Source organism: Cebidichthys violaceus, unplaced genomic scaffold (genome assembly GCF_023349555.1).
Source record: "Cebidichthys violaceus isolate CVI_PGR_0920_01 unplaced genomic scaffold, fCebVio1.0.p SCAF_11, whole genome shotgun sequence".
Taxonomy (NCBI): Eukaryota; Metazoa; Chordata; class Actinopteri; order Perciformes; family Stichaeidae; genus Cebidichthys; species Cebidichthys violaceus.
In genome coordinates this window covers 10,421,322-10,439,800 of record NW_027176274.1, presented here as the reverse complement: position 1 = coordinate 10,439,800, position 18,479 = coordinate 10,421,322, and the positions used below count along the sequence as shown (strand labels likewise).

The window sequence follows — 18,479 nt, the reverse complement described above, 5'->3', positions numbered from 1 at the left end:
CCACTTTAAGGGATGACGTACATTTTGGTTATTTTGGATTAAAGGCAATTTCTTTTGCGACATTTTATGGACAACCAATACATTAAAATGCATATGCATATAATTAAGGAAAATATGAGTGGCAGCCCTATTACACAATTTGTTTTCTGAAGCTTAATATTCGTAGTTTCAAAGATAAACCCTTTTATTTATTTTTTTTTACCATTACGTCATTCCTTGCACATTTAGTGAACGCATCCAGTGATTGTTGGGGCTGTCCTGTTGATTGTCTGCGGGCACAGTGAACCGTGTCCTCGTGTGACCCGAACAGACCGGAAATGCTGTAACGCACGTCTCCTGACCAGCCTGTCTCTCTGTCCCGAGCCTGTCTCTCTGTCCCGAGCCTGTCTCTCGGCGGCTCCTCGGAGGACACACACCGCCCTTAAGTCTGAAGGGGACAATACTTGGCTAAATATATAAATAGTGTCTCAGACCTCGGCTGGTCCTGTCATGCCCGCTGCATCCTCCTGCCCGGCGCCTGCGCTAGTCCACTGCAGCTGACGTCACACCCAGCATGGCGGTCAAGGTGACTTCGTCAATATTTCTTATCAGATATTAATTTTAAAAGCAGAGAAACCGAGCGTCGGATACGGAGGACAGCATGTCTGTGCGGACGCGTGGGTTTTAAAGCTCTGTTCTCAAATGCAGCGGACTCCCCCGCCCTTGTATTTCTGCAGCTTTACATAGAGGCGCATCTCTGCCGGCCTGCAGAGACAACTGTCATTTATTTCCTCTGTTGCATGAGAGAGATTTTGGCTCGAAGAGGTTTTATTTACGGTGATTTTCGTATGCATGGTGTTGTAGTGATTTTGCATTCGTCTATGATAAATTGCTAAGAAAATCAAAGCTAAACAGTGACAGCATGAACTTCAGTTAATCGAGTAACAGACTGAACACTGGCTTATATCATTAATTGATTGATGAAATAATCTGACTGAATTTCCTTTATAACAAATCCCAATTTGTGTGTTGTAGGTGCAAGCAACAAAAAGAGCCGAGCCCCATGGCTTGAAGACTATTTTTTTGAAGGTAAGAGTGTTACTTACAGTAACCCAAAACATTTCAAGCTTTAACCAACATGGCAACAACACATACAGAAACTGTGTGTTACAAGTGTACTAACGTGTTGTAGTCGTGTCTGTGTGGTGTCCATCGGGATAAATAGTTCAGTAAAGGTCACACAAATGCTTCGACTAATTTTGGATCTGCTTCAACAGAGAATCTCCCCCTCGCTTTTTACTTCATGTGTTTTCTGATCTTCAGCATGTCGTTGTGTTTCTCACCCAACGCTTTCTGCTACCCTTTAAAGAAACAAGTCCCTGCCATTAGTGTGTCGGCTTGTTTACCCTAAAAAGTCTTGTTGGGAGTGTTAAGTTGTTCTTTAAAGTAGGGACTCTGTTTGAGGTACAAGTTGCCTTATGATCCTTGTGACTCCCCAATAAGAGGGCTGCTTAATTTGTAATGCATATTCAGGTGGAAGAGTTAATTGCTGGAAGCTTATTCTGACTGCCTGTATAATTTGATTAAGAACTACTCAAGGCCTACTGTGAGGGTAAATGGATACACAATCATGTGATGGAGTAATGTGGCAATAAATTGCTTGGAATTAATATTTTCACTTAATTCAGCAGAGTGCATTGAATTGTAGCCCTGAAAACACTTGGCGTGAAGGTCTCCTCCCACACTCTTTCTCTGTTTATCTCTCGCTCCCTCTATCTGAGCTTGCCTCAGACCCATGAGCGTGGCCTTTCTGTTGCCAGTTCATGTGGCACTTCTGTTTCCAGAGCTATCTCTGTTCCAACTTGAAACCCAACCCATGCTCTATAAATGACCCTTCATCTTAAAGCACGAATGAGGTCTCATGTTAGGCACAGCTCTGTGTTGGCCGAGCATGTTGTTGCTTCACTCAAGTGCAACAGAGTCGCAACACAACGCTTGCAAGGCGATCGAGTCATTGTCTCTACGTGTTTTCATTTTATCATTTAGAATTTGGTTTTGGGCGTTATGACGATTTTTACAGTAAGACAACGGAAATTAGTTTACTGTTAAAAATATTTCTGCACCGTTTAAGGTATCCCTTTAAGACAGGAGCTACAGTCTCTGGTTGTTTCAGGTCATTGCAAATCAATGATTTATGTTAATATTAGACTTACAGGAGTTTTACATTCATGTGATGAAGCACCTTATTTGTTCATGCATTTAAATCACTAGATCAGCCAAAAAAAGACTCATTCACATCATGCTTACTGTAACCATCAATGATTAATGAGTTAATTTCCAGAAAATCTAGACTATTACATTATATCTCTCTCTCTGGACCCTGAGTCTGAAATAAAGTCTATCTATCTATATAATATATGGCATGATAGAAGATTTTATCGATAGTTGTTACTCAATTTTTGGTAGTTCTGGCCTAAAGGTCAGAGAAGTGGGCTTGTGATTCGAAGGTCCCAGTTCAACCCCCAGACTGTTAGGATAAAATTTGGGTGGAGAAACCTAAAGAGCAACACTTGCTCATCCCAGACCCCGGGAGACCCTGAACCCCCAAATGCTCCTCTGGAGGCAGCAAATTGCACTAAGCAGCCTCCAGGTTTTATTTACATTACTGTTCCCCTATCACCTAATCATGTCATATATTACAAGACAGTGTACGGCGCAACATACGCTATCTATATTTTATGTTATGTTGTGTATCAGTGATTTTAAAGAGACTAATGCTTTTCAATGCATTTTTCATGATGAGAGGCAGTAGAGCATTGTATAAATTTAAAATACTGTGTAGCGGCTGTAAACTGAGACCCATATGTGGTATAAAAAACTGTCCACAAACACCTTATTGTCACAAAGAAAAGAGAAACCGATCGAGAGACCTGCAGTAAAAACAGACTTGTTGATTTATCACATATTGGATGTTTTTTCTCGCTCTCAGTGCTCCACATCATTTTCTTTCTATGCACACTATGGAAATTCTACCCTATGGATTTCTAATCTCAACCCACATATGAGACATCCACGTTGTTTACAGTTCTGTCTCTTGTCTGCAGTATGCCAGCGTGGTGGAGGATGGAGAGCATTACATGACCCCAAGGGATTTTGTGCAGAGTTACCTGGGTCTACATGCACAGCCTCAGCATAATCCCAAAACTGTGGAGCTGATAGCTGGAGTGGCTGACACTACTAAAGATGGGTGAGTGCCTACAGAGATGTAAGGAACGTTGCTGTGGAAGTCCTCTGTTGATGCAGAGATATGTTCATACATTATGTATGTACTGTATTTCCTCAACACATGTTTTGTAGACCTTGTTTTAAATTTTCAGGGTGCAGGTTTCCTCACACTCAGCTGTAATAAATTGTTTTGGTCTAAAGTAGCCTCTTGGTATTTCTTTGTACAGTGACCGTCATAGTTCTTTTAATCCCCTTTGGTAAACAACATGATTTTTCCATTATCTTGACATTTCTCCAGCAGTCGCAACGGTTTTGTCGTTGGAGGCAGACACTGCTACTGAAATGTATATAAAAGTAAATGGTCATGATTTGTTGTCCTGAGAGCAGTTGCTTAAGGGAGCATTTGCAGATGACATGCTGTCAGCACATAACTACTGTACATGAATGGGCATTATTTCACAAGACCAAAGCACAGCAGTGCCGATTTAGCTGTCATGTGAGGATTATGTTGTGTTTAATGTACTTACATTATGCCATTATAGGTTCTGTTGATTCCTGAACTTGCGTAACAAATTACTTAACATGTATTGCACCAATAAACTGGTGTATTGGTCATGACATCAGTTTTCTTCCCAGTGCCCCGCCTGTTGCACTTTGTTGATTAAATGTTCTTCAGATTCACTGAAGCACTGCGCCACCAACATGTGCCAAAGAGACTGTAAATGATTTAACTCAATGATGTTTACAAAGTAAATAAGTATTAGAATATTTATCAGTCAGTTTTACACCTACAGCTGATCGATTTAAAATACAGTGATAAGATAAGCAAAAATGTATCTGAAGTCCCTGATTCTAGCTGCACGTGTATTCACCTCTAATTAGAGTGCTGATAGACCTCCACTTTGTCTCACGAACAGCTGAAAAAATAAAAAAGGAGAAAAAGTCAAAGGTTAAGTTCCATTGTAGTTTATTGTTAATAATAGTACTTGTAGTTTAGAATGAACGTCGACGCTCAACATGGACAGGAAAGTCCTCTGAATAAAAATGGAAACTTGAACAGCTACAACTTCCTTGACAACTAGGCAAACTCCTTTTGCTGATTAAGATCTTGTGATATGATTGAAAGCTTCAGAACAGCTGATGAATGCTCTTTGTTATTGGTGAAAGTGTTTTCTCAAATGCTATTTCCAAGGTCAAGAATGAATTTTGAAGCTTCGCTGAAAAATAGGTTTTGGATCACATTACTGCATTTGCTTTCTGTCCTTTTTATCTGTGTAAATGTTGTTTTTTTTAGTATGTTTTGGGGGGTAATTATGTCAAAGACACTGTGTTCAAATAGCACTCTTTCTTTCTTATCCAAACAGACTGATCTCTTTCCAGGAGTTTCAGGCCTTTGAATCAGTTCTATGCGCCCCAGATGCCCTGTTCATAGTTGCCTTTCAGTTGTTTGACAAGACTGGCACAGGAAACATCTCATTTGGTATGTACATAGTGGTACACACTGGTGTGGGGGTGTCATGCTTCACTACAGGGGACTAAGCATCTTGTTATGTACATACAGTGTAGTTTGAACTCCATAACATTAGAATGATTTGACTTAAGATGTTATCAGGTTATGAAAAATATTTAAGGTGTTTTTTGTTGTTGTTTAAATGAATAAGTAATAGACAACAATGATGATGGAAAAGTTCTAAAATGTACTGCCAGAGGAGGGTTCAAGGCACGTGTGCCATTGAATGTTCTGCGTTGCAAGTGCTATCCTTAGGTGTATGTGCATGTGTTGACAATGTCTTTTTTTATATATTACGTACATATGCTAGCAGCAAGTCTCATCTCAGTGCACGATAGCAGGCGAGCTTTGTGAACATCACATTATAACCAGCTCCATCTGACAAGCAGAGAAATGAATCCAGCATGTCATAAACCAAGAGATACAGAGTGTTACAAAGAAGCTGCTGCTATACTCCGTCTGTGCAATGGGCCTCCATAAAGGCGACTGAAATTGAGGGCAGTGCTTATACAGACAATTTCCTGGATGGACTCAAAACCCTCAAAATGTAAAAGGAGTGAGACTGTCAAGCAGCCTATTCAGCTTTGCAGTCCAAATGGACTCTTTCCTCTACTTTAACGAGGTTCTCTGCAAATGGAATGAGGATGTGAGATGGATGTTACAATTGCATCTTGCATGTTTTTCCCTCTGTCTCTTGTTATTGCTCACTCATGTCTCACTCTTGCAGAGAATGTACGTGACATCTTCAGCCAGACCACAGTGCATCACCACATTCCCTTCAACTGGGACTGTGAGTTCATCAGGCTACACTTCGGCCATGAAAGAACCAAGAATCTCAGTTACACAGAGTTCACCCAGTTTCTCCAGGTATATATTTGATTTTGGATGCATCCGACCAAGTGAGATAAAGTAGAACTTAGTGGCTTAACCACTTACTGGATGAAAGTGAGGATATGAGGATTCTGTTTTGTTTTCATTGCTTACAAATCGAGCTCTTCGTACGTTGTGAATTCATTGACCTCAGCAGCTCATTAGAGAAGCTACAGATAATACATTTTGTATGTAAATGCAACATGACGAAACATATCGACAGCACACTGAATGTATTTTTCAGTTATTTTTCCAACATCTTGGAAAGTGCGCGTCAATAAATGTGAAACCACTCATAATGACCACCTTCATCCTTTGGTGAGGCATTTTTATCCTGCCGAGGTACAAATGGAAATGATGTAATGTAAACTACATGCCATATAGGATCTCTCAAGATAATGGGGTTGTGGTGTGAAGTTGCATCTTAAGTGTTTCATCTCTTTAGCTGCTTTGGTGGTTTGTGGTAGCCCAGTTGGCCATTAAGACACTTAACATTGTTGTTTTGCATTATTGTTTGTTGCCTGTATCTCCCCGAGAGCCCTGTGCTGTTAACCAGCAGCAGCATCAGTACGGTCAGGGAGGAACCTGATTTGGAGTTGAGGGCTGTGGTCTCAGGCAGAAGCTGGGTGGTCTGAGAGTTAGACAGACTGCGCTGCAGTGTGGGATCCCTCAGAGCACTTTGTGGTTTATCAAACTTGACTAGGGCTTCCCTCCACTACACCAAAGACTCTTGTGTGCGCAGGATTTAAATTACATCAGTAATTATTATTGTCTTGTTTTTCTGTCATGTCTAAGCACATTTAATTTCTTGTAACTGGGCATTACTGAAAATACAAAACAGTACAGATCTATGTGTGGATTTGATTGTTTTTCAAACAGTCTTGGCTTCCACCTTGTGGTTGTTGCAGACTTTGGCAGACAAGGTAGAGCGTTTGTAGGCTTGAAAAGTATACTGTTTGTGAGGCGACAACGTTTTCAACAATATAATCAGCAAACATTGTGAGAAATAATCTTCAGCAACAATCCACTGATGAAGTTATCAGAGCCAGAGTGTATAGATGAAGTTACAGCTGAATATTGCAGTGACGTTGCTCTGTGATCCTCTGGTTATGTGCGATGAGCTCTGACAGCAGACGTTGACTCGGGATCGGCCTCCCCCTGCATCCCCATCTGATTGCATGGTTGTCATATTGAATCATCTTCCTGCGGACACACCTGCCGGCCGCCTCACCAACCACAAGGCTTGACTCCGACATCAGACTTCTCGGGACATGGTTTCCATTAGTCTCCAGAGAGACGGTGGTGATTACAAAAGCCAATGTCTGACAATGTCACATCTGATGACTTTCACATCTGTCCGACACTGACATTATTACACTTTCATCCTCGAAAGGTTTATTTCTCTGTTCCCTTGTAATGTGATGCTCCTCATCACAGGAACACATTCTTCGCCTCTTTTGTCAGCTAACAGCTTGACCTCCTCTCTGTGTGTGTGTTGCTGCAGGAGCTGCAGTTGGAGCATGCCCGCCAGGCATTTGCACAAAAAGACATGAACAAAAGTGGCACCATCACTGCCTTGGACTTCAGCGACATCATGGCCACCATCAGACACCACATGCTGACTCCATTTGTAGAGGAGAACCTAGTTTCCGTAAGTTTAAGACCAACACCAGTTGGTAAACATTTAAAGCGGCTGTAATCTATATTTTTATAGTACAGAACTTTATAGCAAGATTCAGCCCATTGTTTAGCTGTCTTGTGCACAACTTTACTGTTTTGGTCCAATCGCTCTCATGACATCGTTATGCCACAGCAGGCAGTTTTCTGCTAAAAAGGTAAAACCACTGTGCAGTATCTGCTCAGCAGCAGACAGACGCAGTTAGCGACTGGCTGAAGAACATAGTGGAGCATTTCACGGCTAAAGAGCCAGATATTTTCCCCGAGGAGTTGGTGGAGACCAAAAACAGAGCTAAAAGGAGGCTCAATATTAGGCTTGTATTCATCAGGTGTCCAGAAACAATTTCAAATGAATGAAAGATAATGCTGCCTCTGTAAATATATTTGCTAACAGGTTTGCCACATGAATTAAAAAAGTTATAAGTCAGTGTTGTGTTCACAGCTTGTTTTCACTGCCCCCAAGTGGCCACACAGTATGTAAAACATATTTACACGAAAGTAGTAAATTAGTCGTCAATTTGATTGATAAAGCCCAACATCACAAATTTGCCTCCATGGCTTTTATTAGGATCCAGGGAGTCAGCTAGCTTAAACATCCATATTAGTAATGTATATATTCAAGTACTGCAGTCATTTAGCAGGACAAGGAGGTTTAAGATAATATGATAAGATCCCCAACGAAGCCTTCCCATGCTGGAGCAATGGCACACTTTGTATCTTTCTCTAGGCTGCAGGAGGCAGCACCTCCCACATGGTGAGCTTCTCCTACTTCAATGCCTTCAACGCCCTCCTCAACAACATGGAGCTGATCCGCAAGATTTACAGCACCCTCGCTGGCACTCACAAAGACACACTTGTTACCAAAGGTACAGCTGAGACACTTCCTACATCACTGAAATGTGTCATTTGTCATTTGTGATATGAAATGTCGCTGTGCGATGATGTCTTAACTTTCTTGACAGAGTGGTGTGAGAGAACACACAGGGAACATTTACTGTAGCACTAATTTACAAAGGTAAATGAACATTTTTAACCTGGTAATCAGATCACCTCCTACATGTAGACCTGTGTAACTTATAGTGGTACTGTCAGTGACATCTACTCCTAATTCTGTTTCCCATTGAGATGCAAACTGTAGACTGGTGTTCCTCTACCTTCTCCCCATGGTTTTCATCTTCATGAAAAGATTTTTGGCAAATAGTATTTGCAAATAGTTCTTTTTTGTACAACCAAACATATCTGATTGAGTATAAAGCAACATTCACATGTCATCTGTCAGTCACAGAAAAGTATATCATTGCAGTACTTGACATCAGAGAAGCAGGCTTGTAACCAAAGGTTGTAATCCTTGGACCTGACAGGAAGGTCTTTGTGGGGGAAGTGAATAACTAACTTGTTTCCCTCCTTTAACAGCTACCATTAGAAAGACCACCTGATGGTAATGGAGCTTCTCAGCAGGCAACGGCAAAGAACTGAATACAAAGCACATATAAAAGAGTGACGCAAGGTGCTGCTGAGAGAATGCATGCTCAGTTAGTGTACTCCTGGCACAGACAGAACTAAGATAATGGTTTTAAATATGTCTCGGTAATGTCCTTAATTATCCTGTATAGCAGCAAGCATCTACAATAACCAAAGCGTCCTCACCCAAAAAATGTCCGTACAGGTCGTCTGACCGTTTCACGCAACGTGCGCCTGTTGCAGTCCAAAATGACATATGACTGCAAATAACATATTCTGCCGTATAGGTATGAGGACATGTTGACAGTAACACTAAAACAAGGAACAGTATATGCAAATACTATTTGATACCATCCTGCTGTATAAAATACATGACGTGGCTAACCCCCTATCTTTCTAAAGTCCTGTTTGCATCCATTCATTTCTTCTTCTCTTTATTGCGTTGTAGAGGAGTTTGTTCATTCTGCAAATAAGTTTGGTCAAATCACTCCAATGGAGATTGACATCCTGTACCAGCTTGTTGGGCTCCACTCTCACTCTGGGTAAGGGTGCTGTATTTGTGTGTATAAATAGTGAAATCGTATTTTTAACAACTAGAACTGTTGTGTTGAAGTGATTATGACTAAAGATTTGTAAATCATTTCAGACATGTGTTATTTTTTCATCATTTGTGGTTCCAAGTAGGTAGCTTAGTAAACGTGGGGTAAGGACAGTTTTAAAGTCGTTAAACAAAGACAAAAATGTATGCATTGAAAGTTGGTAAAACAATTAAGCAAAATCAACACGGAAATTGTCCATGAAAGCACCCTGATAGGTACTGCTCTTCCTCATATTCAAAACATTTATACAAAACCTTGTTTTGGTTTTTTATTCCCCCACCATTAATGGATTAAATATGTTGCAGGTCTGTTTATTGGCTGTAAAGATAAAGTTATTGCTCATTCAGTTCAACAGCAGTGTCTCCAGTGGCTGATTTACAAGACAAACATAAAACATGCATACAGACTTTATGATGCGTCAGGCCAGTGGGGAATGTTTGCGTCTCGAACATTTAGTTACACCTTCATTTACTTGTTGGGCCACGGGCACTCTTCCAGCTTTGTTTGTCTGTTGTTTAAATAAGCTTAAATTAAACTTGCAGTAACTTCAAGTTATATGCCAGTAAAAGGTCTGTGGAAAATCTTACATCACTGACTGCTCGCAGGAGATGCAGGGCTCTCTGCTTTTTTCCGGCCTAACTCCATCCCTCCCCTGCTGATATGTGTTAAGGCGGCTGAACCATGCAGACATTGAGAGGATAGCCCCGTTGGAGGAAGGAGCCATGCCATACCACCTAGCAGAGGCCCAGAGACAGGTAGCCTGATTGACTCCTCTAATACCCCTCACATCCTCCAGCCTTTTATCAAAGCCTTTTCCCTTTCTCACTCTGCTTCCTTCTCAGAAAGGAGCTAAAAAGGGAGAATGTTCACTCGCTGAATTAGCAGAGTGCCCATGTTTTTCTTCCCTTGTGAAGTGCATTACTTTAACTCCTAGATAAAAGTACACCAATTATAGTTATAGAAGAGGAATGGATTGTTGCATTGCACCTCTCCATGAAAGGCTCTTCCCACCTTTTATTCAGTATAGCTGCACATGAACATGAGCTGCAATCACACATCTGAGAAGCTAATAAGAGGCTTTTATCAGTGTGGGGCTTGAGGAGTTTTAGGGGCCTTTAGAAAAGTCTGCTAATGGCAGGAGGGGAGTGGGAGTCAAGGTGGCTTTGGGGGGACAAAATAGTTCCTGCCTGCGCCGGATAACACGGCTCTATATCAGGCTGTGGTCAGAGCTTTCAGGCCACTCATGCTCTTGGGACTCACTCAGAGGTCTGGAATTTGATTCCTTTGGGGGGGATGCAGCAATTCTCAGGCCTGCCCTTTAGTGGAAGTAGGCTAATTGTTTAAACCCTTTGATCAAGACCTCGATCTTGTTAGCATGCAACCCTTGGTGGAAGCATCTGGGAAGAGGAAAAGCCTGATCTGCTCTACTCCCTTCACATCTGGTCTGGGAAAAGTTACTCACCGCCTCAACCTGCAGTGCTGCGCACACACATACTTTAACAGAGTCTCACTCAAACTGTGTAATATTCATGTAGATACTTATCTGTACATGGAAAAGGCTTGTGAGGCTAATCTGTTCCCCTGCACAACAAAGAAAACAAAGGGGCTCCACTTCCAACATCAAACACCAATCCAGAGATCAAGTAGATAAGAGAGAAATTATACTTTGTTGTAAAAATAAAAGAAGACCTTTAGCTTTCAGCCTCCCACATGTACCATGTGTGGAAACTTAGCTAGAGGTTCAAACAGTCATTTACTGTATCAGAGCTGGTCAGTCTGTGACATTTAATACTGGCCGATGATGAATTAGACGTTATATGACATGTCCGCATTCCATCGCCTTCCTCCGTTGTTGAGTACTCCACAGCAATTTCTTTCCACAATGTATCTGGTTCGCTATAGTTTAATAGCCAGCCGATTCATGGTCAGTGTTCTGATCCCCCCCTTGTCTTTCTCCAGATTCATTTGACCACTGGTGTCTTTTTCTCCTATATAGCACACTCACGAAACGTCTCGGCCCGCCTGGCTCCAGGTTGCAGAGTCAGCCTACAGGTTTGCTCTGGGCTCAATCGCTGGAGGTGAGTGACATGTCTGCGGCGGAGCACCCGGCCCGCCCGAGGGGTAACCTTAGCTGGCCAGACTGGCGCGCTGAGGCCCCGGGCCGGCCATTGTGCTGCATGGGAGAGGTTGTGATGTGAGGCTCCGGCATTGTGCTGCCGTGCCTCCAGTGGCTCCAGGCTGTCGTTGGAGTCGGAGCTTTGGAATGACACAAATCTTCCGTAACTGCACTCTCTGGAATTCTCCATCTAATTACACTGGAAGGAACTGATACAAGGAAGTCTGACATAACTGCACCTCAGATAGGAACACACTCTGATCCTGTGTGTGTGTGTGTGCTGTCCCCAAACACGCAATCCTTATTCACCAGTGGTCAATTCAGGCAGGGTCAAGAAGAGATATATATCATAAGGCTCATGGGGAAGCTGTCGATAATGAGCTGTTTCTCACGATGCCTCTGTGCTGACCGAGCTGTTTGCATGTTTGAGAGAAGAGTCATTACAGCAGCCTTTGATGTCAGACAAGACAAGGCAAGTAAAGCTGAGAGCAGGAGTTTAGTACAACTTGCTGCCAGCCTTTCCCAGTTCCCAGACTTCCTACTCTGAGCTTTATAACAGTTTGTTTATAGTTTATACATAAACACACTTCTGTTTATTTCTCAGTGACCATTAAACGTCCCCTTCCCAAACATATCTGAAGAATTATTATTGTACAACTCTATTGTGTCAGACAATAACAAATGAATTGGGGTGACAGGATGGCTTGTGTGCAACAAGAGAACTGTCCAGGAGCTGAACAGATAATCTATTAATCGATCAACAGAAAATGTATTTATTTATTAATAATACATAAATTATATTGTTAATTTTGTCGGTCGGACAAAGCAAGGAATTTAAAGAAGCTACCTTGGACTCTGTGAAAATATAATGAGCATTTTTAACTCTTTTCTGACATTTAATCAGTAAGGAAAATAATGATTAGATGTAGCCCTAATCTTTACAGTTATAAGTATGTTTCTAAGAAAGCCATACGAGCTGATACATTTGTATTAACATAGTTTGTGACATGTTTTTGAGATACTCAAAAATTCTGCCGAAACATTGTTTTTTGAAAAACAAAACAAAGATTTCAACCAGTGACAAATATGTGTGTTTTATAGCGACCGGTGCCACGGCTGTGTACCCCATCGATCTGGTGAAGACGCGCATGCAGAACCAACGCTCCACAGGCTCCTTTGTAGGGGAACTGATGTACAAGAACAGCTTCGACTGTGCAAAGAAAGTGTTCCGTTATGAGGGCTTCTTCGGATTTTACAGAGGTAATCCTTTACAGATTTTATCGTGCTTAAAAAAGGAAACCTGTGTGCAGGCCAACACATGGCTCTCGTGCAAAACAAACCATCTGATGGGAAAGCATTAGGGTTTGTCAGTGTGCTAATATCAGCAGCATGCTTTGCTAATTGATACCAGAAACCTTTGCCCTCCCTGCTCAGCAGTGAATAAAGCAACACCCAGGGGTCGCGTTTTCATTATCTCAATACCTGGGAGAGCTCCCTGAGGAAAATGACCAGCAGAATTCATGTAGTAGCAGTGTCTGATCTGCCTCTTCCCGGGTGTGTGATAATGGTGCTGATGGCTTGTGATATACAACACTTCTACCCTCGGGCTGCTCATATGAAGGAAGTCAAGACTGCCATCTACTGCTACCTCCACCACTGCAGCCCTTTGTTGCTCTGATCCGCTTCTCTCTGCCTTCCTTCCTCCTCTCTTGCACATGATAAGAGGGTGATTGACTCAGAGACAGACACGCTCGGCTGTTTTTTGGCTGCATACCAGCAGCAGTCACTCAGCAGCTCCTTCAGAAGTTTATCTGGCTTGATGAAGGACAGACGGTGAAACAGTACGGCGGTTATCGCCACCGTAGCACCCAGCCTCCCCCCGATCTTGTCCGTGACCACACAGCTCTCTCTGTTCCCCACCAACAGTGGGATCAGGCCTCAACAATGCTGATCCCATGCGCACCAGCAGTGTCATATTTTTGGACTTTTGTTCACTTTCAATGGGACCTTTGTGTTGTAGCGCATCAGATGTATCAGCCACATCTGTAAATATTTATGGGTTTGTTTTATGCACAAGAGAACCCTGCAGCTTACATTGTTCTAGCTGTCAGTAGATGTATCCATTTGACAAAGAAAAAAAAAGGCCAAAAAACCCCCCGTGCATTCATTTGGAGCCAGGCTTTGTCTGTCTCTCAGTCAGGTATTCTAATGGTATCTATGAATAATATTTTGCAGGTCTGCTCCCGCAGCTCATCGGCGTTGCCCCGGAGAAAGCTATCAAACTCACGGCAAGTCATTCCCCGTGTAGCTCAGAGTGTTCAAAAAGTTGCTTCAAATGACTCACTGAGAATGAAAAACATGCATAGTGCAGAAGAAGCGCACTCGTCGCAATCAAGATGTGACTGCAACCACAAGTTAACATTAATGCCCTGCTATCAAGATTGGGATTGTGTTTCATCTGCCTTTTATTCTTGATGTCTTCTTCTCTCTCTTTTTTTCCAGATGAATGATTTTATCAGGGACAAGTTCACCACAAAAGATAATACCATCCCTCTGCCTGCAGAGATTCTTGCTGGAGGATGTGTAAGCATTACTTTAGTGATCTTTTTTAAATTCAGTCTGTAGATCAACTCAAAAACAAGTAAAGGAACACCTAAAATATATTCAAAGTATACAGGATTTTAAGTAATTAATGTGAGTAAATAGTGAACATTTCATCTGTCTTATATTGTTTAATTGAAATACATTTTTTATAGTGTGTATCCAACTTGCCTGTTCCCTTATAAGATGGATAAATAGTGTAGTTCATCAGTAAGTACAGGATCAATCAAACTACATGGAAGCACTTTAGATACTGCATATCTGCATGTTTAACATTATGACATGTTGAAGTACCTTCAGGGCTACATAGCTCTTTGTTATAAGTCAAAATCTAATGACTATATACAGTGCAGTGGTGGATGAAGTGTTTAGATTACACTCAACCACTGACTATATACACAAAAGACTTGTGTGTTCATGTTGATGATGGACCTTAAAATCATACCCGTCAGGTGAACTCTGATTTTTTTTTTGCTTTATAGCCAAGGACACATTTTACTAGATTAGTTTGGGAAATTGATTAAAAAATGTTGTATTTTGAGTTTATGATTATTCAGCTTCATATGTCAGATAATCTGTTTGGCATCCTACGTGAATACAGAAGTTAACCTGAATTCTCTGAATAGGGACTTTTTTTTAACATCTTGGCCATATTGCAATGTAATAGCATCTTACATAGATTACTAGATTAAAGATGTAATTCCTTCACTGAGTGAAACAGGCCGGCCTTGCAGCAGAGCCCGCAGGTTGCTCACAGAGGAGCGGGGTCTGCGGGGTTGTGACCCCTGTCAGGGTGTAATTGTAGGAAGAGGCCCTGGAGGTTCCTGGATGAAGCTGGCTTTAGCTCAGTGTGATTGAGTTTGACAACGCAGTACATACCTGAAGTATGGTCACAGTGCAGGTCCCCACACAGGACAACGAGAATACACAATGTTAGCTGCTCAGGATACATCCCATCCATGGACTGCATGTCCATTATATTTATATATATTTGTTTATATGAATTGGACAACACCCCCATGTTATTTTATAAAAGTTAAAAGTCTAGTTACTCTGACGGCTTGTTAGATTATCGCTTCCAGCAGAGAAGAGTAGTGGAGAAGATAAAAGAGATGGGACGAATGCATCAATCTTCAGAGCAGCGGATATTCCCCCTCCACTTTGAAAATGACTAAATGTGCCAGAGCTTTTTTTAGACCTTAGCTCGGATGTTTACAGATAAGACCCCTGCCCTGAATGTCACCAGCAGCCATCCTGGGGCCTGATTAGATTTGGGGAGTGTGATAAATGTGCCCGAGTCAGAGGGTGTCATGCCTTTAGGGCATTGCTTGCCCGGACCCAGAGCCGTCCGGGTGATTCAGCGTTCTCTCCCCTGGGAATGGGGCTGAATTGGGGAAGTGTGCGGGGCGAGGCCAGCCTGGGCCGCTCACCCTGCCACAGGAGGTGCCTCAGGGGAGGCGAGGGGGCAGAGGGCTGGTGCCAGGGTCAGAGCCTCCCAACCATGAGCCGGGGCTTCTCCTCACCCTATGCCTGCTCTCCTCTGACCCCAGTTGTTCCTCTATCAATGCCTGCTTTTTCCTCCTCCTGTCAAGGCCACTCTCTTACGATATGAAATCAGATCAGGGGAAAAAGTGCCTTTTGTGCTGAAGTTTACTGAGATAATTAGAAAACTCCTACTAGGGAGAAGTGCTTACACAGCATTACATTTTCACCCAAAGTTCACCCCTCGTATTTGAAAGCTCAGTTAATCTTAGAAACCTACATGTTTGCATATAAACCACTCATCTAGTGTTTCTTTGTCCTGTTGCATCCTGCAGGCTGGAGCTTCCCAAGTGATTTTCACCAATCCTCTGGAGATAGTTAAGATCCGTCTGCAGGTGGCTGGAGAGATCACCACAGGCCCCAGGGTCAAAGCCCTGAGTGTTGTGAGAGAACTGGGCTTCTTTGGCCTCTACAAGGTAGGTCAGCACCTCTGCAGCACCGTGACGTCTGCAGCATCAACCTCTGTTAACTGTCGTACAAGGGCAACGAAAGGTCTTATGTTCCTCAGAGACAAAACAGAAAACGTGGGGAGTTTAGTTATTGTTCACTTCAGTGTATGTAGTAACAATGGAAGACATTTTCAGACATTATTCTACCAATAATTAAAAGTGAAAATGCCCATCAAAGTTTCAGTAAAGCCAAAGGTGACATCTTCAGATGTTTTATTTTGTCCTCAATTATAAAGAAAGAGATTCAATTTTCTTTCATATAAAACAAAGAACAACTGCAAATCCTCACAATAAAGGTGGAATTAAGGCATTTTGTTTTTCTGGTGAAAAAATACACAAACAATTAATGGAATTAAAATAACTTGAGATTAATTTGATTGTGATTAACCAACTAAACATGTCAGCTCTACTTTTAAGCAATAGTTGCAATATTAAAATGTGACGGCACTTAGTCACAATTAAAGTTCCTCCTCGCAAAATACTAACCTAAATAAATACAGGAGTATCAACAGGATAATGTACGTAAGTATCACAAGTAAAAGTACTTGTGTAAGTGATATATGTGTAAAATATTTTTTTATTGGATTATTATAATGATGCTTTAACTTTTAAAAAGCATTTTAATATGGAGGTAGGTTAAAGAGGAGTTACTTTTAGCTGTATTGTTGGATGCTTAAATCTGTAACAATGCGTCTTTTTTTAAGAGAAGAACCACATTTTTTGTGTGAAAATCTTAATCTGCGAAAGAACAAATAACTGAAGCTGTCAAATACAGTACATAAAGTGGAGTAAAAAATATAACATTAACATTACATTAGAATATAGTCATGTAAAATACAGTACTTGAGTAAATGTACTTTACTTTCCACAATTGTGTATTAAGATAATGTTTTTTTCTGTAATGATACACAATACTACTGTATTTGAACAAACATTTGTGTGTATATACAGACATAATGGAGGTCAGGATCACAAATTTGAAGATCAAACAGCCCTTTTGCTGACTGTTTGCAATTTTCTAAAACAGCGATTGAACATGCAAACTGTGACCAACAACCAACAGAAAATTAGTGAGGGATTATGCTTTGCTACTGCTGCTTTTCCAGATCCTTGTGGGTTTACTAGTCATGTGCTCATGCTCCATATTTTAATCAGTAGCAGACAGTGTGTGGCTTGTTAGAAAAAAAGAAAAGCTGACTTCCTTTTGGCAGAAGGACCTAGCACACTGGGTCCATGGCGAGGGTCTGTCTGTCTGTGTGTGTGTGTGTGTGTGTGTGTGTGTGTGTGTGCGTGCGTGCGTGCGTGCGTGCGTGCGTGCGTGCGTGCGTGCGTGCGTGTGTGTGTGTGATGGATCTCTCTCTGGAGGCCCTTTGCTGCAGCTCTGCCTGGGGGCTCTTTGGCGCCATCATCACACTAAAGCCCCCTGTAGGTTGAATAAGACGGCCCCCAGACCACTTAATCCCCAAGACAAACCTCCTCAACCACTGCCTCTGCCCATGACTGACTGTGATGTATATATATTCTGTGTATATATATATATATATATATATTTTCTTTTTTGCTGTTAGGGTGCCAAAGCGTGCTTCCTGCGTGACATCCCCTTCTCCGCCATCTACTTTCCTGTTTATGCCCACACCAAGGCAAAAATGGCAGATGAGGACGGAAGGCTGGGGGCATTACAGCTGCTCACTGCTGGAGCCATTGCAGGTAACAAACATCTGGAAAGCTCAGCGTCTGTGGACATCCGAGATTAATTCAGAGATGTGCCACAAGAAATGCATTTTGGTTTTCTCCCAGCCGTTGAATCTCACAATGCCCTGTCTGCATATATACGGTGCTTATACATGCTTTTGTCATATCACACTATACGCTACCCATTTCAAGCCCTGCATGATGCTGCGCCAGGGATGTCAGGATGTGACACCCATCTGTGCATAGTGAAAGCGCCTCATTATGTCTGTTGTGAAACCTCTCCTAAGGTGTGCCAGCGGCATCGCTGGTGACCCCTGCCGATGTCATCAAGACCAGGCTCCAGGTGGCGGCCCGAGCGGGCCAGACGTCATACAGCGGAGTCATCGACTGCTTCAGGAAGATCCTCCGGGAGGAAGGTTTCCAGGCATTTTGGAAGGGCGCAGGAGGTAAATGCACACATACACACACATACACACACACTCCAATAAGCGGCTCCATGACTTGGAAATGAGGCTTGCTGTGGTGGCTGTAATTGTCTAGAAGGCACAGCAAGAATATTAAATCCCACATTGTAATTTTCAATTCTGTCTTCCATTAGCTCGCGTCCTCAGATCTTCACCGCAGTTTGGTGTAACCCTGGTGACCTATGAACTGTTACAGAGATGGTTATACTTGGACTTCGGAGGAAAGTAAGTACTTTAACCCTGTTTGCATCAGTACATGCCGCACGTCATTGTCAAGAATTGCGTCTTAGGCTA

At 42.2% G+C, this 18,479-nt stretch overlaps 1 protein-coding gene across 2 annotated transcripts in view; it reads left to right on the top strand.

Moving 5' to 3' along the window:
* Positions 1-349: 349 nt before the first annotated feature.
* The window catches only part of LOC137867925 (electrogenic aspartate/glutamate antiporter SLC25A12, mitochondrial-like), an 18,745-nt gene continuing 615 nt past the window's right edge, over positions 350-18,479 (top strand). The window contains exons 1-17 of one of the 2 annotated variants that reach the window (XM_068704414.1): positions 350-565; positions 1,015-1,068; positions 3,084-3,226; positions 4,569-4,684; positions 5,442-5,581; positions 7,089-7,235; positions 7,989-8,127; positions 9,171-9,264; positions 9,992-10,076; positions 11,318-11,399; positions 12,539-12,697; positions 13,673-13,725; positions 13,940-14,020; positions 15,856-15,996; positions 17,598-17,736; positions 18,009-18,167; positions 18,320-18,410. In XM_068704414.1, coding sequence (XP_068560515.1) covers positions 554-565; positions 1,015-1,068; positions 3,084-3,226; positions 4,569-4,684; positions 5,442-5,581; positions 7,089-7,235; positions 7,989-8,127; positions 9,171-9,264; positions 9,992-10,076; positions 11,318-11,399; positions 12,539-12,697; positions 13,673-13,725; positions 13,940-14,020; positions 15,856-15,996; positions 17,598-17,736; positions 18,009-18,167; positions 18,320-18,410 — 1,835 coding nt within the window. In that variant the 5' untranslated portion in view covers positions 350-553. Of the gene's footprint in view, positions 566-691; positions 817-1,014; positions 1,069-3,083; positions 3,227-4,568; positions 4,685-5,441; positions 5,582-7,088; positions 7,236-7,988; positions 8,128-9,170; positions 9,265-9,991; positions 10,077-11,317; positions 11,400-12,538; positions 12,698-13,672; positions 13,726-13,939; positions 14,021-15,855; positions 15,997-17,597; positions 17,737-18,008; positions 18,168-18,319; positions 18,411-18,479 lie in introns of those variants that run through there. The other variant, XM_068704423.1, reaches the window with a different exon arrangement.